The 19,078-nt window shown below is 39.7% G+C and overlaps 1 protein-coding gene across 2 annotated transcripts in view; it reads left to right on the top strand.

The window, feature by feature from the left end:
* The first annotated feature begins 5,733 nt into the window (after positions 1-5,733).
* Positions 5,734-19,078, top strand: part of SCIN (scinderin) — an 81,376-nt gene continuing 68,031 nt past the window's right edge. The window contains exons 1-3 of one of the 2 annotated variants that reach the window (XM_019928035.3): positions 5,742-6,076; positions 12,848-13,002; positions 17,856-18,017. In XM_019928035.3, coding sequence (XP_019783594.1) covers positions 5,878-6,076; positions 12,848-13,002; positions 17,856-18,017 — 516 coding nt within the window. In that variant the 5' untranslated portion in view covers positions 5,742-5,877. Of the gene's footprint in view, positions 6,077-12,847; positions 13,003-17,855; positions 18,018-19,078 lie in introns of both variants that reach the window. The other variant, XM_073809673.1, reaches the window with a different exon arrangement.

Here is a 19,078-nt window from a genome sequence, read left to right as displayed (position 1 = left end):
GTAGGCCTCTCACTGTTTTGGCCTCTGCCTTTGCGGAGCCCAGGCTCCGGACGCGCAGGCTCAGCGGCCATGGCTCACGGGCCCAGCCGTTCCGCAGCATGTGGAATCTTCCCGGACCGGGGCACGAACCCGTGTCCCCTGCATCGGCAGGCGGACTCTCAACCACTGCGCCACCAGGGAAGCCCTGTCATAGTTTTAAAACCATGATTATCTTCAGATCTCTATTTGCATAAACATAAGCTTAAAGCTAAACTATCATTTTAGATCATGAATCTCTATGAGACCTTGTATCCTCAACCCTTCTCTTGGTTATATGCATTCTCTAATATGTAAATGCCTAAAGTAATGATGATATCTTCTCTCAGTAATCTCACAGGGGTTAGCTATTTCCTATGTAATAATAATAATAGGTGATTTATATGTAATAAAAATATTATGAAGGAAATGCTGAATCAATCTGCTGTGGTAAATAGGTTTACAAGAAATAAATTATCACGACAGCAGACGTTCAAGACCAATAAAACCTTCACCGTAGTATTGAGCCATGACCATGCCTTTATAGTTATAACATTATATGCAATTTTAAACCAACTAATTGGTGAAAGAAAAAGTCCTAGATCCTGGCTGATCTAAAATTAAAAAGGTGAATTTTTTAAAAGTTCTTGTTTGGCTGGTATGGAGAGGAGGGATGGAAATACACTTCCTTAGAGTGCATTTTCACTTTTAATAATCACCTGCCTTTGATAAGTACTGGGGTTAAGGGCCCTTGCTGATTAGTAACTGTGTTTATTGACTGTGTTCACAGGGCTTCTACATACATTACCTTTTTAATCCTCACAACACTCAAGTCTTCTGACTCCAGGTTCCATGCTTAAACCCTTAAATCATTTGGTAAATCAAACATGTTAATACAATTTAGCAGGATGACCAGTAAAAGAAATGTATTTTTTTCTTTTTGCGGTACGCCATGGCCTCTCACTGTTGTGGCCATGGCCTCGCACTGTTGTGGCCTCTCCCGTTGTGGAGCACAGGCTCCGGACGTGCAGGCTCAGCGGCCATATCTCACGGGCCCAGCCGCTCCGCGGCATGTGGGATCTTCCCGGACCGGGGCATGAACCCGTGTCCCCTGCATCGGCAGGCGGACTCTCAACCACTACGCCACCAGGGAAGCCCAAGAAATGTATTTTTAATTACATTCTTTCATTATTTATAATCAAAGGAAAGCAAATAAATAAAATACTTGAAGCATTTCCCTCTCTTGGAAAAAAAGGTGTACTTCCTGTTTTTCACATACGTTTAATTTCAGCAATTCTGTGGTCATGATGCAATAATGGAAATAAACTGAGATGCCTCTGAACTCTAAGATTTTATGATTTAGATAATGAAGACCACTGAAGCCAACTTTTTGTTTTTTTTCTTACTAACTCATTCCAATGAATTGCACAATGAATTAATTACAGTATTAACACTGTTATTTATTTCAAGGATTAAACTCTCTAACATTTCCCCTTGGGCATTAACATTCTAGAAAAACACCTACTTTGAATTCAACCATGAGGCTCCACACCTCAAACCTCCAGACTCCTGTTAAAAACAAAAGCAAAAAACCTTATTCACCTTGGCTGTTTCTACCTGGGCTGAGAGAGGAAGCAGAGAGGATGCTGAAATTTAATGGATCCAAGAGAATAATGATAATGAAGATGAGTATCTTTAGTTAAACCTTAAAGAAATGGTAAAACTTGGGCTTTCCTGGTGGTGCAGTGGTTGAGGGTCCGCCTGCCAATGCAGGGGACACGGGTTTGAGCCCTGGTCCGGGAGGATCCCACATGCCACGGAGCAACTAAGCCCGTGCGCTGCAACTAATGAGCCTGTGCTCTAGAGCCCGCGAGCCACAACTGCTGAAGCCCGTGCGCCTGGAGTCCATGCTCCACAACGGGAGAGGCCACCGCAATGAGAGGCCTGTGCATCACAACGAAGAGTGGCCCCCGCTCGCCGCAACTGGAGAAAGCCCGCGCGCAGCAACGAAGACACAACAGCCAAAAATAAATTAATTAAAATAACTAAAAAAAAAAAAAAAAGGTAAAACTTCAATAGACAGATAATGGGAGAACAGCAATTACATGAAGAGGAGAAAATAATCTAATTTTAAGAACCTAGGTTATGAGAGACAGAAAGAAAAAATAAAGGCATGGAAAGGAAATGGCATCTGGTTTTAGAGACCTTTTTTGTATACGAAATTGGCAGTCCCTATCTGTATACGAAATTGGCAGTCCCTATTAGACTTAGAAACATTATTCTTACAAGATTGGATTGGGAGAAGTGATTTAACCATTCATCAATCTCACTTGAGTTTATACCAGGACTATTCCAGGTTTATATTTATTTATCCATTTAATGCTCATGACAATTTTACAAGGATTTGTGTCAGTAGTCCCATTTCACAGATAAGAAAAATGAGACACAGTAATGCAAAAAAAAATGATAAACCAAAATATCAAAATTTTAAGTAAAAGAAGATCAGTATTTTTCCTTTGTCTCAGCTTCCAGTATGGCCCCATCTGGCACTGTTAACAATTCTGTCTTTATTTTAAACTTTGCTATTTTTATCATGACTTTTTTGCACTAATTTTGATTTTTAAAATACTGCCTTAAAATAGTATTGATCTTGATTATTGAACTTTTTAGTGCACTTGTAAATTTTCCATCCCAGGCAGGTGCCTCACTTGCCTCACCCTATTGCCGGCCTAAGTAAGAGGGAATTTCACTTATACATCAAAGTTCCGTTTTATTTCTTTAATAAAAAGAAATTATTTCCTTTTATTTTTATTTAATCATTAAAAGGAATTCCTTCACCAGAAGGAACGGAATTATGACTAAAACTGAAACAGAACTTAAGTGATCACTCTGATTTTTAAATTATCTTAAGTCCAGATCACCAGTTTTCATATTTTTTCCCTAGAAGAAAGAAGAGAACAAATGATTATCACTTTATAGATAAGAAAACCAAGACATGTAACAGCTCAGTCACAAAGTTAAAGCTAAGCTTCCTGGTGCTGAATGGGACACACCATATTAGAAGCTTCTCTAGGGACAAGTTTGAAGAAAATGAAAATATAAAGTATACTTATATGAACAAATCTAGGCCAAATAATTTGGATTGAAAGAGTAAGGTTTTGTAAAGAATATGTGCTTCTGGAGCTTCCCTGGTGGCGCAGTGGTTGAGACTCCGCCTGCCGATGCAGGGGACACGGGTTCGTGCCCCGGTCCCGGAGGATCCCACATGCCGCGGAGCAGCTGGGTCCGTGAGCCATGGCCGCTGAGCCATGGCCGCTGAGCCTGCACGTCCGGAGCCTGTGCATCCGGAGCCTGTGCTCCGCAACAGGAGAGGCCACAACAGCGAGAGGCCCGTGTACCGTTAAAAAAAAAAAAAAAAAAAAAAAGAATATGTTCTTCTGAATTAGACACAATGAACTTGAATTCTCCTTCGGCCACTCACTAGCTGGGTGATCTTTGACAAGTTCTGAAGCCTCAGTTTCCTCATTTATAAAATAAGACTTCTCAAACCTACCTATCACTGTCTGTGTTAGAAAGAAAAAATGAGAACGTAGCTAATAGTATTTATCAATTAGGATCTCAACCTATGACAGATGGTACATACAAAACAGAAAAATTCAGATTTTTTTTAGAGGTTTTATATATATATATATATATATATATATATATATATATATATATATATATATATATGTATGTAGAAGGACAGAGAAACCTAAAGGGATAATGCATCTGAGGGGACAGTTGCCTGAATCCAAACGAGAGAAAAGTCAGAGTTATTTATCTTTAAAAGTAGTGACCTTTGGTGGAGGAAGCCAAGGAAATAAATACTCTGACCTTACTGTCCTCTCTCCCTCTGATTTCCAACCAAACCCTAAGCTAGAGGGCATTGAAGCCCAGTTGCTTTAGCCCATGCAGGCTGGTCTTAAGGGAAGACTGCCAGGAACAGAAGGATGAAGGAGGGGTTTAGAGGAGCAAAAGGAAGCTCACCACCGCATAATAAGAGCTCCTAATTACTGAGCATTTTCTATGTAACAGACAAAAACACTTGCGCATTTAATCCAAATAACAATCTTTTAAGGTGAAAACTATTATTTTCCTATTTTATAGATGAGAAACCTGAGGCTTACTGTAGTTAGGTGACTACAGAACCAAGAATGGACAGGGGAAGTGAATGAAAGCTATCTTTGCCATGCCCCATCATTGCAGAAGAACAATAAATGGTAGTGACTGGTTTCATAATCATCATCACTGTCATCAAAACCATTGAATTCCAACCCCTCTAGCAATTGTATTTCCAGAAATTTATCTCATAGTTATAATTCATGAGTATAATAAAGTATGTTCAGAAGTGGTGTTTGCAACATTGTGTTAGCAAAATATAGGCAAAACTTAAATGCCTATGAAATTGAACAGATTAAATAAGTTATAGTACATTTAAAAGATGGAATACCTTGATACCTTGTGGTCAGTAAAAAGAAGCAGCTCTATGAGTACTGGCTACTGATATTTTGATATGTTGGTTCAGAACAGTGTGTATGTTACCATTTCTGTTAGAAAATAAAAATTACCCTGTTATCTGTATTCTTGTAGATGAAAGAATATCAAATATGTCTGGAAAAATACTTAAGAAACTGGTAACTCAGTTGCCTTTGGGGAAAGCAACTGGATGGCAGGTGAAATAGAGATACATTTTTATTGCATACCTGTGCTTTCGAATTTTTTTTACCATGCTCATGTAATACCTATTTTAAAACATAAATTAATTAAGGAAAAAATCAAATGGTATGTTATTAGTTACCTTCCAGGGACTTCTGTAATTTGGAAAACAGTGACAGAAAATGGACGTGCATAAAAACCAGCTTTCTTACTCTACACCATGAGCGATTTGCTTTCTCAGTAACAATAAAATCCCTTGCCATATCAGCTTCAGTTAAATGAATGCAAAATAAGGAGTAAACTTCCATCTGTATTTTCCAATGCTTTGCCCATGCTGCAAAAGCAAAAGCTGTAGGGAAAACAATGAGAAAATTAGCACCTTGAAGCCAGGTAACAGTTAACTCAGAAGGCAGGCTAAGCATAATATCACACTCAGAAACAGCCCAGCCTGAGAACACCTCAGGAGGACTGCTGTTGTTGTTGTTGTTTAAAAAGCAAACTCTCTTGCCCAAAGGAGGCAGGTTGCAAATTAACCACAGCTCCCTAAACCCCTGGGGACTTACAGAGCTCTATTCCCCGGGTAACACCGCTATCCTTCCAGGTTTCTTCCCAAGAAACCTGACATGCTGTTTCTCATGGCATTTTCAAATTGGGAAGATCAGGACGGAAAAACTTTGCCCATCGGGAATGGCGAGACTGGCTGATAAAATGACGGAGTTGATGATTAACTGTTACCTGGATAGACAGTTTTTGTTTTTTTTTTTTTAAAAAAAAACAATGCGCCAACCTGAGTTTTAATTGTTGATCTCCTCCAGCCGTTGCCTGGGAAAATGTCCTTCCTTGGAGGAGGCATTTCCAGGAGTTTCAGCAAGTTTCCTTAGGATCTTATGGTTTCTGAGATTCGATTTTCTTCGGGTTGCGGGGAAAGACATAGGAGGTTGATACAAGGCGCTACGCTTCGGAGGAGAACGGATCGCCTACTCCAAAGCAACTCCGGCCTGAGCACTTAGCCCCTCCCGTTTGGGGGTCCCGGGGCCCCGCCCCCGCACAGCAAACCCTATAAAACCGCTGCGACCAGGGTTCTTCCTGCAAGTCTGGGTTCAGTCCGACTCCAGGGTCAGCGAGGTACCCCGCCAACTTCCCGGAGCATCGCGTGCCCGAGCCATGGCCCAGGGGCTGTACCACGAGGAGTTCGCCCGGGCGGGCAAGCAGGCGGGGCTGCAGGTCTGGAGGATCGAGAAACTAGAGCTGGTGGCCGTGCCCGAGAGCGCTTACGGTGACTTCTACGTCGGGGATGCGTACCTGGTGCTACACACGACCCAGGCCAGCCGAGGCTTCACGTACCGCCTGCACTTTTGGCTCGGTGAGAGACGCGGGCAGCCGGGCCCGGGCGCGCCCAGGTCGGGGAAGGGCGTGGCCGCTGGGGGTTGAGGTTTGCGGGCTGGTGGGCAGGACAGCGCTAGCCGGACGGGCCTGGAGACCCTTCGCGCCGGTTGAGCCCCCGTGGGCCTCCCCCCGCCTCCCCCCCACTTTGGGCCTGGGCACCTTTTCCCCGCTGGCGTCCGCTCCTGCAAACGCGGGGCGCAGCGAAGTCGGGAGCAGTCTTACCTCACTAGCTTTGACCTTTGTCGTGTCCATCTCCCGGGTTTTGGCGCCGCTTCCTCTCGCTTCACCCCCTTTCACCTTCCAGTCTCCAAACCCACCTCCCGCCCGGGGCGGCCGCCCGCTGCACCCTGGCACTGGCCAAGTTCGGCTCGCCTTCCGACAGGTTCAGTCCTGGTTCCCCTGTCAGCGAGGAGATGAAGTCAAACAAGTTTGTGGGCATTCGCCGCAGACGGCGAGAATTCCTTTAAGAAAATTATTTAGTTTTATTTTTTGCCCTTGGGCGTCAGCTTAGAGTTCTCTATTATTTGCGGCGATTAATGTTCTGGGCCGCTTTAAATCAGATTCCAGCCTGCCCCGCGCCTGCTCGCAGGTTTGGCTAAGAGAAATTCCTGTTGATTAGGATGCTGGCGGCTTTATCAATATAAATAAATAACTTTATATGGCAGAGTTCGTATTTAGATGAGTTGCTTTATAATAATAATTATTATTTTTAAATTTATTATTTATGTATCTGAACAAGAAGACAGTTTGGAACAAAACAGCTCCTTCATCAGTAGTAATTATTTTGGGCTTCACCGGCGCCAGGCTCTCAGGACACTGGGTCTTGAGTGTTCTACTTTTCCCACCTTCTACTTTTGCTCGTAAACACCCTGAATGTCTAACCTCTCCCTGTGAGATCCTGTGCCAGTGGGCACACCCCGTCTAACAACGCACCGATTGTCTGAGCCTTATTGCCTACTTTTAAAATCAGCTTGCCTCCCCTAGACTGTGTTTATTTTTAGTTTTATTCATGAGTCTATGGGGAAAACACACAAAACCACACACACATACACATTTTGAAGTCCCTGAAAGTCATTTTTTCCCCTAACATTTGAAGATTTTAAGAAACAAAATGGTAGAGAACGTTAAGTGATGTTCTCAATATTAGCAAAAACCCGGAGCAAACACTCCAAATGAGAAATCCATAGAGGGAGACAGCACTGTTTCATTATAGCACTTGATATTAAAATGTTGTGCTTGCTTGAGGAGGCTGAGGCTGAGATCTAAACTCATTTTGGTTTCCTAGTGTAATGTCACTGTTCCTATTATCACAGACAGTGATTTGTTTATATTTTATACCCCCTAAAAGAAACTCCCCACTGAAACCTTAATGTATAACTTGTGTTCATGAATGAATGATGCCACATAGAATAATAATGTCCTTACCTTGGTTGTTCTGTTTAGAACTTGGATCTGGAATGAGTATAAGTATCTGAAATACCACATCTGTCATTTTGGTGAATTAAAATGTGAAAGAACTTCATATCATGCTGTGTAAACAGCAGTTAAGTTTGACTTTGTCAGAGGATTCCAAGGGGGCTTTAAACACAATTGTTTTAATTCTATAGGTTCTTTCTTATCCAGGAAGTTCTTCAAGCACTGTGTTTCGTAGGGTTTACAGATTCGAATTAACCCGTTCATTTAGTGCTCACCAGTTTCAAAAAATGTAATAGAAAATGCTTTGGGCAAAAACATTTTATGATCTTAAAGGTCTACTAAAACTGAACTTAATAGTGTGTTAATTAATAAGTTAATTCAGCAACTTTCAACGTGCCCAGCATTGTGTGCCCAGCATTTTTGCATATGAATGATTTATGAACCTTTCCTGAAACTTTACAGTCTCAAAGGTGCAATAAAACAAAAAGTGATATAACCCAGGTAAAATGTCAGGAGCACTATGAAAGAGACACCACGTGTCTGTGGTTATGGGGAAGCAGAGAAGGCTTAATGGAAAGAAAGGAAAATGAGGGGAATTGGGAGGGATCTTGTGCCAAGAGAAAATCATGGGAACCGTGGAAAGTTTAGTGTGCTATAGTCAGCAGGACCTGTAGGTGGAACTGTTCAGCAGCTCTCCCTACTTCAGTTCCCTGAAGCAAGCTGGATTTCATCCAATGTATTCTACTCTAAGACCTAAATTCGGGTGAATTCATGAGGATTATTCAGAGGGACAGATTGAGACAAAGTTCCAAGTGGGAGAGCTGAAGGTTCAAGGAAAGAGAAAGTCTGACTAAAGGAAGTCAGTTGGAAGGAAGATGAAAGAGAGTAGAGTTAAAATCAGCCTGGGATAAAAAAAAGGTGGCTGGTGTAGAAATGAACAAACCCACCAAGTAAGAGGAAGAAAGGGGAAACAGGAAGAAGTGGGACACAGAACGGGAGAACAGAGGAAGAGTCATCTTTCCTGGTCTCTCCCTCAGTGTCTTTCCATAGTACCTTTGCATATCTCAGATTATTTCATTTTTTAAATTTATTTTTTGTTTCCTTTACAAAGTAGGAATTTGTTGCATGTAACTTAGAAGTTGTTGCATCGGTCCTTCCTGAAAAAACATTTCAGCTTTGTACCTAGCAGTTTAAATACATCTATCTGTGCTGGGCTCTTTGTAAGGCATGGGGATCCAAAAAGTTGGGTTACAATATACAATGTACAATACAAGGAGCTTATAATATACAAGGGCTGGAGAGGATGCTGAGAAACTGGAGTTTTATACATTGCTTGAGGTAGAGGAGAATATAAAACGTACAACCATTATGGAAAAGAGTCTGGCAGTTTCTTACAAAACTGTACATGCCACTACCATGTGATCCAGCAGTCGCATTCATGGGCATTTAATCCAGAGAAATGAAGTTTTATATTCATGCAGCAACATGTATATGCATGTCATAACAGCTTTATTTGAATAGACAAAAACTTGAATCAGCCCAGATATCTGTCAACAGGTGACTGGTTAAACAAGTGGCACATCTATACCAAGGAAGACTACTCAGCAACAAAAGGGAACAAACTATTGATAAACACAACTCAGATGAATCCCTTAGGGAATTATGCCGTGTGAAAAAAAAAAATGCCAGAAGGTCTCATGCTATATGATTCCATTTATATAACATTTTGGAAATGACTAAATTTTAGATTTATTGTCACCAGAGGTTAGAGATGACGTAGGGGAGGGAGGATTCAGGTGGGAGGTGGGTGTAGTTATAAAAAGGCAACATAAGGGATTTTTTGGTGATGGAACTATGCAGTATCTTGACTATGATGGTGGATATATAAATTTACATATGTGATAAAATTGTATATAACTAAATGTACAAATACACACAGATGAGTTCAAGTAAAATTGGGAAAATATAAAAAAGAAAAGTGGATTGTATCAATGTCAATATCCTGGTTGTGGCATTTTGTGCTGTACTGTACTTATATACTTATACTTTAATATACTGTAGTATACTAAACTGTACATACTGAAGTTTTACAATATTTTACATTGAAGGAAACTTGGTCTATTGATCTGTGTGTCTATACCAATTGGTGTCTTCCACCAATACCACACTGTCTTATTTAATTACTGTGGCTGTATAGTAAACCTTAATATCAGATAGAATTAGTATTCTTACCTTATTTTTCTTTGTCAAGGTTGTTTTAGCTATTCTAGGCCCTGTGCCTTTCCACGTTAATTTTATAACAAACTGACTCATATAATCTGTAATAAACCTCAATATGATTTTGATAGGAATAGAATTAAGCCTATAGATCATTTTGGGGAAAATTGACATATTTATTACATTACAAGTCTCACATTCCATGAATACTGTCTTTATATTTATTAAGGTCTGATTTTTTATTACCATTTTTTAGTTTTTAGCATGTAGATCATGTACCTGTTTTGATAAATATGTATCTGAGTATTTCAGTTTCGTTGAAGTGACTGTAAATGGTATTGTGCTTTTAATTTCAACTTTTGCATGTTCATTGCTTCTATATAAAAATGAGACTGCTTTTTATTATTGATTAATCTTCTTCATGCTGTCTTGCTGAATGCACTTTTTCTGAAGAGGTTTATTTTGGTAGATTCCATAGAATTTTCTATGTAGGCCATCCTGTCATCTCTAAATAGACACATTTTTTTTCTTCCTTTCCAATCTGTATGTTTTTTATTTCTTTTTCCTACCTTTTTCAGTCGTTAAAACTTCCTGTGTTATGTTGAGTAGGAGTACTTGCCTTGTTCCCCATCTTTGGGAGAAAGGATTCAGTCTTTGATCATTAAGAATTTATGTTAGCTGTATCTGTTTTGAAGATGCTGTTTATCAAGTTGAGGATTTTCCCCTGTGTTCCTAACATGGCGAGAGTTTTTTTTTTATCATGAATGGTTGTTCAGTTAACTTAGTCATTAAACCTCTCTTTTTATTTATGCTTTATATATAAAATCACATCCCCAAAACAATTTTAGGAAGTTTACAGCATATTTACAAATATAATATAACATAGTATAAAATAACATAACACAAAACAACATAACATGGAAGGCATTGGGAAAATTAGCATAGGGAAAATAAATGAAGTCATAAGCATACTCATTCAGAACATTTGTAAGTTTTTGAACACTTATTAGAATTTCATCATAATATAACTGAATTTGATTTTAGTTTTCATTTTCAAAGGCTAGTATTGACTTCATTAAGACCTTTCAACCTCTTTAGAAGACTGATTTATTCATACTGACATTCCCTGGCCTTGCACAGTGCATAAGCATCAACAAATGATAGCATAATTTAACTAACTTACTTCTAGTTCATTCATTAGTCGCATGCCTGCCCATTTTCATCTACCTAAAGAGATTACGGTTTCAACTTGTACTCAAGTAAGAATATTTATATCAAATACATCATCCTCAACACCTTTCATATTAACCTTGATTTAAGTTTCCTTCTTAAAGTCTCTCTGTACAAATCTACATCTATGCCCTTATTAGTAATCTAATTTATGGATGGGAAAGTGGACAGAAGAATGACACTAGGCCCTTTCAGACTGCAAAATTGCATGTGTTTTTTATGTGGTAAGTAATTTTCTTTGACCACAACAAGTTCACAAAATTGGTATCATGTCAAATACTCCTCTAGCTACTAAATTTTTTTCTGAGAAGATACTTACTACACAGGTCCCCTTTGAGAGTGAGAGGAGTTGTAAATAAATACAGTTCTTTCTTTTTTTTTTTTTTTTTGTGGTACGCGGGCCTCTCACTGCTGTGGCCTCTCCCGCCGCGGAGCACAGGCTCCGGACGCGCAGGCTCAGCGGCCATGGCTCACGGTCCCAGCCGCTCCGCGGCACGCGGGATCCTCCCGGACCGGGGCACGAACCTGCGCCCCCTGCATCGACAGGCGGACTCCCAACCACTGAGCCACCAGGGAAGCCCCCAATTCTTTCTTTAATATACCTGACTGACTTCCTTTCTCCAACTTTCATGAATACTCTTAATTGGGGTTCCAGTTGAACTATAGTATTGTTACAGCTTCTGAACATTTATGCGTCAGTTATCCATGGAGGAAAATAACATTCCCCAGTCACCTCAAAATTTTACTGGTAATGAGAGTCTGAGTATAAAAAATATCTACTAGTATTGTAATTTCTAAGAGACTGTGCTTCAGAGTTACAGACACCTGCCTCTGGGTCATGTTCTATCAAAGGTCAACTTTATGACCTCAGGGAAATTACTTGGTCTCTCTAAGCCTCCATGTCCTCTGCTGTAACAGGGTAGAAAATGGTTTCTGCTACATTGGGTCACTTGAAGATTAAATCAGATTATCAGTGTAAAACACTAGCGTAGTGCCTGGCCCATAGCAAGGGTGCTATAAAGGTATAAATGTTAGCTATTATTATTATTTCTAGAATCATTAATGATTTTCACACAGCTTAAGTAGTGGAAGTTTTTAAATGACTTTTATAAATTTTGAGGTCCCATCAGGGCAGTCCTGGCTCTGATCTTTGTGTACATCGAAGACACTGGGTTTAAGGATTGGTGTTTGGACCTCAGTGAGGTTGCCTGGATGGGATCTGCATTAGAATTATGAAAATTAACTGTGTGTTGTGTGTTAAATTCCCGGGGTAATACTGCATACGTTAACATTCAAAAGATGTTAGCATTCTGGTTCCTTTACCCTCCCTTTTCCTTCCGAGAATATTATCTTATGCCAATAAGATAGTGAAGTGGGGACAAGTGTACTCAAAAACAGTGGTAAAGTCAAGTTACATCCATTTTCCCATTCTCAAAGTGTTGTTTAGCTCTGGCCCATGATGTTTGTATTCCTTACAAATATTAACATATTGACATTTTGGAAGCCTGCAGATTAATTCTGAGAAAGGCTAAAACAATTGAAAAATGTTTTCATAGCCTTATCATTGACTATTCCAAATGAATGTGAATCCTACTGGAATATATTATTATATCTTCCTGAACATAGTCTGACAGCGGTGTTTCTTTTAAAATTAAAAAAAAAAAGAATTGGAAAGTGAGAACAAAACAATTCTTTTAGTTATTAAAATAGCGTTTTATATTATACCATTTCTGTTGATTGTTCTGTTGAAGATGAACAATTTATGCATACATTTATTGTATTGGCATATAATTCAAAGAAAATTTCTGAGTGTTTTCTTATCAGAAGTTCTGCCTTAATCCTGTTTCTTGCTTGATAAATGAGGTGCTGTCATTGGCCGTTTCAGGAAAGGAGTGTACTCAGGATGAAAGCGCAGCAGCTGCCATCTTTACCGTTCAGATGGATGACTATTTGGGTGGCAAGCCCGTGCAGAATAGAGAACTTCAAGGCTATGAGTCTATGGATTTTGTTGGCTACTTCAAAGGAGGTCTGAAATACAAGGTGAGCACCTCTCTCAAACTGTTTTATGACCCCCTCTTCTTTTCCTATCCATCCACGCCTCATATCTTCATAGAATGTAAGTTCATTTGAGGGCAGGGGTTTTGGTTTGTTTTGTTTTTGTTTTAATCTGTTTTGTTCACTGATATATCCTCAGTACTCTTGAGACCCATAATAGGTGCTTGATAAATGGTTGTGGAATATATGGTATAATGTGTGAAATATTCTGACTTAATTTCATTTGATAGGTTAATTTTTAATGATGCTAAGTAAATATGGGCAACTTGGGCATTAATAATTTTCATTTTTGCTATTCGAAAGAATCACTTAATTTGCTGCAAATAATCCACAACTTGGGAATTTCAGTTGTTCTGGAATATATTAGTACAGTATTTATAACAATTATAACTTCAGTTAATACAAAGAACTATACACACATTTCCCAAATAGTGTAGTATGATCTTGGAAGTGATACAAATGAAACCACTGAGTTGAACATACGTGTGGTTGAGCCTCACGAACTCCTACGCATACACTGGCATGTGCACCCCCCCCCCATACACACATATAGAATTTATGTGTTTTGGCCTGAAACAATAATCATCAAATGGCTTTACTTCTGAAACAAACAAACAGACAAACAAACAAAATCCCAACTAATTAAATAGTCTGTGCCTTTAAGGCGACCTTCAGCAAAGGATAGCTTTTCCTGGAATTCTCTCAGTGACGGCTTGCAGACTGGCCATTCTTCACTATCCCCCCTGCTTCCAAGAATGTTCGGTTAAAGTGTGAGGAACACCTTCTCTAGACAAACACACCAGAAACAATCTTTCTCAAAATCAAACATCTCCGACAGGTGTTCTGCAGACCGTACCACCCCACCCATCTGCCATATTAGCCCAGTGAAGACCTAAAACCTCAGAACTAAACTAGAGTTCTGAATATATACTAAATTTGCCTACTATGTTGCCCCAGTTTATTTCTTCTTTTTCCTGATCAGAGCCTTAGTTGAATATTTTGTGATGCCATTGGGATCAGGACAAAACAAAAGTTCTCTTCTCTCTCTTGAAATCATTTTTTTACTCTAGGCTAGAAACTATTAAATATGAAACTATTACCTCTTATTTTATTTAATTCATGAGTTACTTTTATGTGAAATGATCCTGAAACATCTCGTATGTCAGTGAACCCAAGATTTTGAATAAGCTGGGGCTTGTAGTTACTAGAAGCATGTACTGTGCCATCATCCTGGATATGAACCCATTTCTGCCACAAGTGGCTTGTTTGCCTCAGGGCAACTACATAAGCTTTCTGGGTTCAGTTTCCTCAAGTGTGCAATGGGTGTAACAACAGCTTTCTTGTGTAGGTGTTGTAAGGATTAAAGATTAAATTAAATAATAAAAATACGTATGTTATAGTACATATGCCATCATTCGGGTTTTATGCTATTATTATTATTATTATTTTTTTTTTTTTTTGCGGTACGTGGGCCTCTCACTGTTGTGGCCTCTCCCGTTGCGGAGCACAGGCTCCGGACGCGCAGGCTCAGCGGCCATGGTTCACGGGCCTAGCCGCTCCGCGGCATGTGGGATCTTCCCAGACCGGGGCACAAACCCGTGTCCCCTGCATCGGCAGGCGGACTCTCAACCACTGCGCCACCAGGGAAGCCCAGGTTTTATGCTATTATTAATCCTTGTGCCTATTAGTGGGGCTTCTGAAATCAAACTTCTGGTTACATACTTAAAAGTGGACATGATAAAAGTAAGTTTACAATTATTGGATAATTATCTTCTAATTATCAACATTAAAACCATCGCAAATCAGCATTTTTTAAAAGGAGGATGTTTGCAAATGGAGGTCAAATTTATCAGCAAAAAAAGTCATTTTACTGTCTTATCACTAGTGACATTGAGCAGATGACAACGTGTGTAGTTGCAACAATACGTGATAGGAAACGTGGAAGCAGAGCTCATTTACTACCCAGAACAGCAAAGATTATTATGTTATACTTAATTTCATGCTTCTAGGAATATAATAAGCACTTCACATGTATTATCGCGTTTAATCTGAAAAACAGCTCTGTGGTGCAGTTTCTATCATTATCATCCTATTAAGATAAGTAAATGGAAGCTTAGAGAGACTATAACTTGCCAAGCTCTCACAGCTGCTGTGTGACTGGGTGATTGTCTGACTTCAGTGCCTAAGCTATGATGCTATGATGCTCTCAACATAAGTAAATCGTTCAAATGCCCAGATGATTTTTTTAATTTAAGAATACTCTATGGAAAGGATATTGTGTCTATTTGAAATGCATAAAACTTGGCCAAGTCTACCATTCCCAAGTCAGCAACAACCACATTTAGTTGCTATATATAAGATAAAGATGCAGCTAGGAAACATTAATATCATCTTCCCATGTCATTTAATCGACTTGAGTTTTTTTTTCCTCTGTGAGGTTTTATAGGGAGTTGGGGAGGGGTTACAGAGGACTAATTACTTACTACTGGGCTTGCCTGGTGGTGCAGTGGTTAGGAATCCGCCTGCCAATGCAGGGGACAGGGGTTCAAGCCCTGGTCCGGGAAGATCCCACATGCCACGGAGCAACTAAGCCCGTGCGGCAAAACTACTGAGCCTGAGCTCTAGAGCCCGTGAGCCACAACTACCAACCCCGTGAGCCACAACTACTGAAGCCCGTGTGCCTAGAGCCCGTGCTCCACAACAAGAGAAGCCACTGCGATGAGAAGTCCGTGCACCGCAATGAAGAGTAGCCTCCGCTCACCGCAACTAGAGAAAGACTGCGTGCAGCAACGAAGACCCAACACAGCCAAAAATAAATAAAAAAATAAAATAAAATAAAATAACAAGTAAATAATTACTTACTACTACTTCCTTATATTAAATGTCTGGCTAAGCACCTTTCCCAAGCTGAACAAGACCCAGCCCCAATCATGATTGTAAATAGCAACAATCAGACATCTGTCAGCCAGTAAAACTGTATTTATGGTGCCCTTGATTTAGAGGATCATCCACCTTGCTTTCATTCTGTAGAATAGGTAGAAAGAGGCTGGGAGTTTCCAGGGGTCATTCAAACAGTATTCACAGAAGAATTACTGTCTGATACAGACATGTATGAAACAAAAGTTTTTCTTTTGTGCATTTTTGGCATCAAATATTAGAGTCAAAATTAATTTTTAAAATACCATTAAATGTTCACAGACTATATATACTCTGATAGTTCACCATATGAAATTATCCTAAATGTTATATATGTATTCTCAGTCTAAGTCAACTCTATATTTTATAACTTTTTTACAGAACACAGTGTTCTTATGCTATTTTTTTATCAGATTACACTGTACGTCTTATTTAAAAAATTAAGGTGGCCAAGCGTAGTAATATGTAGGTGAAAAACTTGAATTTATTTTTATTGTATAATACTTTGTGCAGTCAAGAAATATGGCAATCTTTTTAAAATTATGAAGTGGGAAATTATTATATATTTGTAAAAGCTTGTGGTTGTAATTGTCTGGAAGTCAACATTTAGCATATACTAACAAAACCTTTTTATTCATGAGGGCCTTTTGGAGAAGGGGAGAAGTCTAAAGTCAATGGAAATTTAAAGAATGCGCTGTTGATTACATATGAAGCTTCACTTCTTTTTTTTTCTGTACGCGGGCCTCTCACTGTTGTGGCCTCTCCCGTTGTGGAGCACAGGCTCCGGGCGCGCAGGCTCAACGGTCATGGCTCATGGGCCCAGCCGCTCCGCGACATGTGGGATCCTCCCGGACCGGGGCACGAACCCGGGTCCCCTGCATTGGCAGGCGGACTCTCAACCACTGTGCCACTAGGGAAGCCCAGAAGCTTCACTTCTTTCTTTGGATTTACTGTATAATGTTGATGTAATAAATTTGAAAGTTGGATTATTTTATAGGCTTCTTATACTGCTAATTTTCTTACCATATTATCAGGGAGGCTTTTGATCAATAAATAACAGTTTTATTTACACTGCACCTTTATTCTGCACGTTACCTCATAGTTAATTATGGAAGTAAATAAAGATTATTGTCCTTAACATTTAATTCGGGAAAAGAATGAAAAAGGGAAAAGCTGATTTCAAATGGTGCAAGAAGATGTGCTTGATTCAGTTAATCTGTTTTTCTTCAGCATTTCTTAATTCAGTGTGGTTGTACTTTGATTTTCATTTTGTTTTGGTTGGGGATGTGCAACCAGATTTAGAGTATAAATACTTAGGCCTGGCATATTTTGTAAACTCTTTTTACCTAAATAAATAAAACAGGTGATTTTTTAATGTAAAAAAAACAAGGACCAAAATTAGAAGCAGCCCATACCTGGCCAGCACTCAGCTCCCTTCTCTGACCTGAGGCTGTGACCGTGGGAGTTTGGGGCTGCCTGATTCTCTAGGCTCTCCTCGTCTGTACTTCTGGCCTCTGACTCTCTGTTAATCTCCTGTCACCTTTTTTTCTGAAATCCTTGTCTACCTTCTCACTCAATGGTTTGAGAACCATTAGTTCCCAGAGGACAAGAGCTACAGCTCTTTTCTGTTTATGTAGCAGGTTTTATACATGGAAGGTTTTCAGTAAATATTTGCAGTATTAAATTGAATGGTTAAAATAGGAAGGACAAAGAGCCTAAAACAAAACAAAACAAAAACCTGTTGATTCGCCAGGAAATTCTCTTCCGCATATTTAATTTTTCACATGCACTTAAGTGAGTATTTTATCTTGGCTTGACAGGCAGCTTGGCACCAATACCTGAGGTTTTCTAAGCTGCTGTGTCTAGTTCGAAGCCTCATCCTTTTTTGTTTGTTTGTTTTCTATCTTCCTTCCACTGATCAGGCTGGAGGTGTGGCGTCTGGATTCAATCATGTTCTCACAAATGACTTGACCACCCAGAGGCTCCTGCATGTGAAAGGTCGGAGAGTGGTCAGGGCCACAGAAGTTCCCCTAAGCTGGGACAGTTTCAACAAGGGTGACTGCTTCATCATTGACCTTGGCACTGTAAGTTTTATACACACATGGAGATGTCTAGAGGAAAGTAAATTGTCTTCAGATCAAATCAGATGTATGTGTCATGGAAGATAATCACTTTTTCTACACACTTAGGAAAAGGTCATGTTTATGTGAGATGCAATTATATCATATGACTAATTGGCAAGTATTGAAATGACACATAAAGCAGGACTTCAAAGTTTTTATTTTCTTTGACAGGTTTAGAATGGAGTAGTGATTTAGTTCTGCCTACCATAGAACAGAAATTGAAATTTTTAATATATTTCCCCTTCTTGAACAGAGCTTCCTCTAATTATTTTTGTCCCTAAGTGTGTGTGGGAAAACACCGCTTGAGGGGGAAATTGATTCCCCCAGGAAGCAAAGATTCTAGAATTTAAAATTGACATAGGATTAGTCTAAACAGCCTGCCTGAAGAGTTTTGGGAAAATATTTTAACAAATATTAATATATCCCTTACATCCACACACATAATACTATTTCACACTTTTTTTTTTTTTTAAGATTTAATTTTATTTATTTTTGGCTGTGTTGGGTCTTCGTTGCTGCACGCAGGCTTTCTCTAGTTGCAGCCAGCCAGGGCTACTCTTTGTTGCAGTGCGTCGGCGTCTCATTGTGGTGGCTTCTCTTGTTGCGGAGCACGGGCTCTAGGCGCATGGACTTCAGTAGTTATGGCACTCGGGTTCTAGAGCGCAGGCTCAGTAGTTGTGGCGCATGGGCTTAGTTGTCCTGCAGCATGTGGGATCTTTGTTCCCCGACCAGGGATGGAACCCATGTCCCCTGCATTGGCAGGTGGATTCTTATCCACTGCGCCACCAGGGAAGTCCCTATTTCACACTTTTTAATTTTCTCAGAATTATTAGAAGAAAAGGCACAAGTACAAATGTCAAGTATCATCTTAGTTGGATGGGCAATATCTGACTTTTCATCCAGGAAAAGAGGCCTCTTTAATGTCAGGAATACTTATCATTATTATCATGACAAAGAAGTATTATTGCAAGGTCTTGTGCTAGACTCTAGTAGGCAGGATTTGAGTTGTGTCTTTAAAACTT

This window comes from Tursiops truncatus, chromosome 9 (genome assembly GCF_011762595.2).
Source record: "Tursiops truncatus isolate mTurTru1 chromosome 9, mTurTru1.mat.Y, whole genome shotgun sequence".
In the NCBI taxonomy this organism is placed as follows: domain Eukaryota; kingdom Metazoa; phylum Chordata; class Mammalia; order Artiodactyla; family Delphinidae; genus Tursiops; species Tursiops truncatus.
The sequence above is the reverse complement of the archived record's forward strand: the minus strand, read 5'-3'. Positions and strand labels throughout refer to the sequence as shown.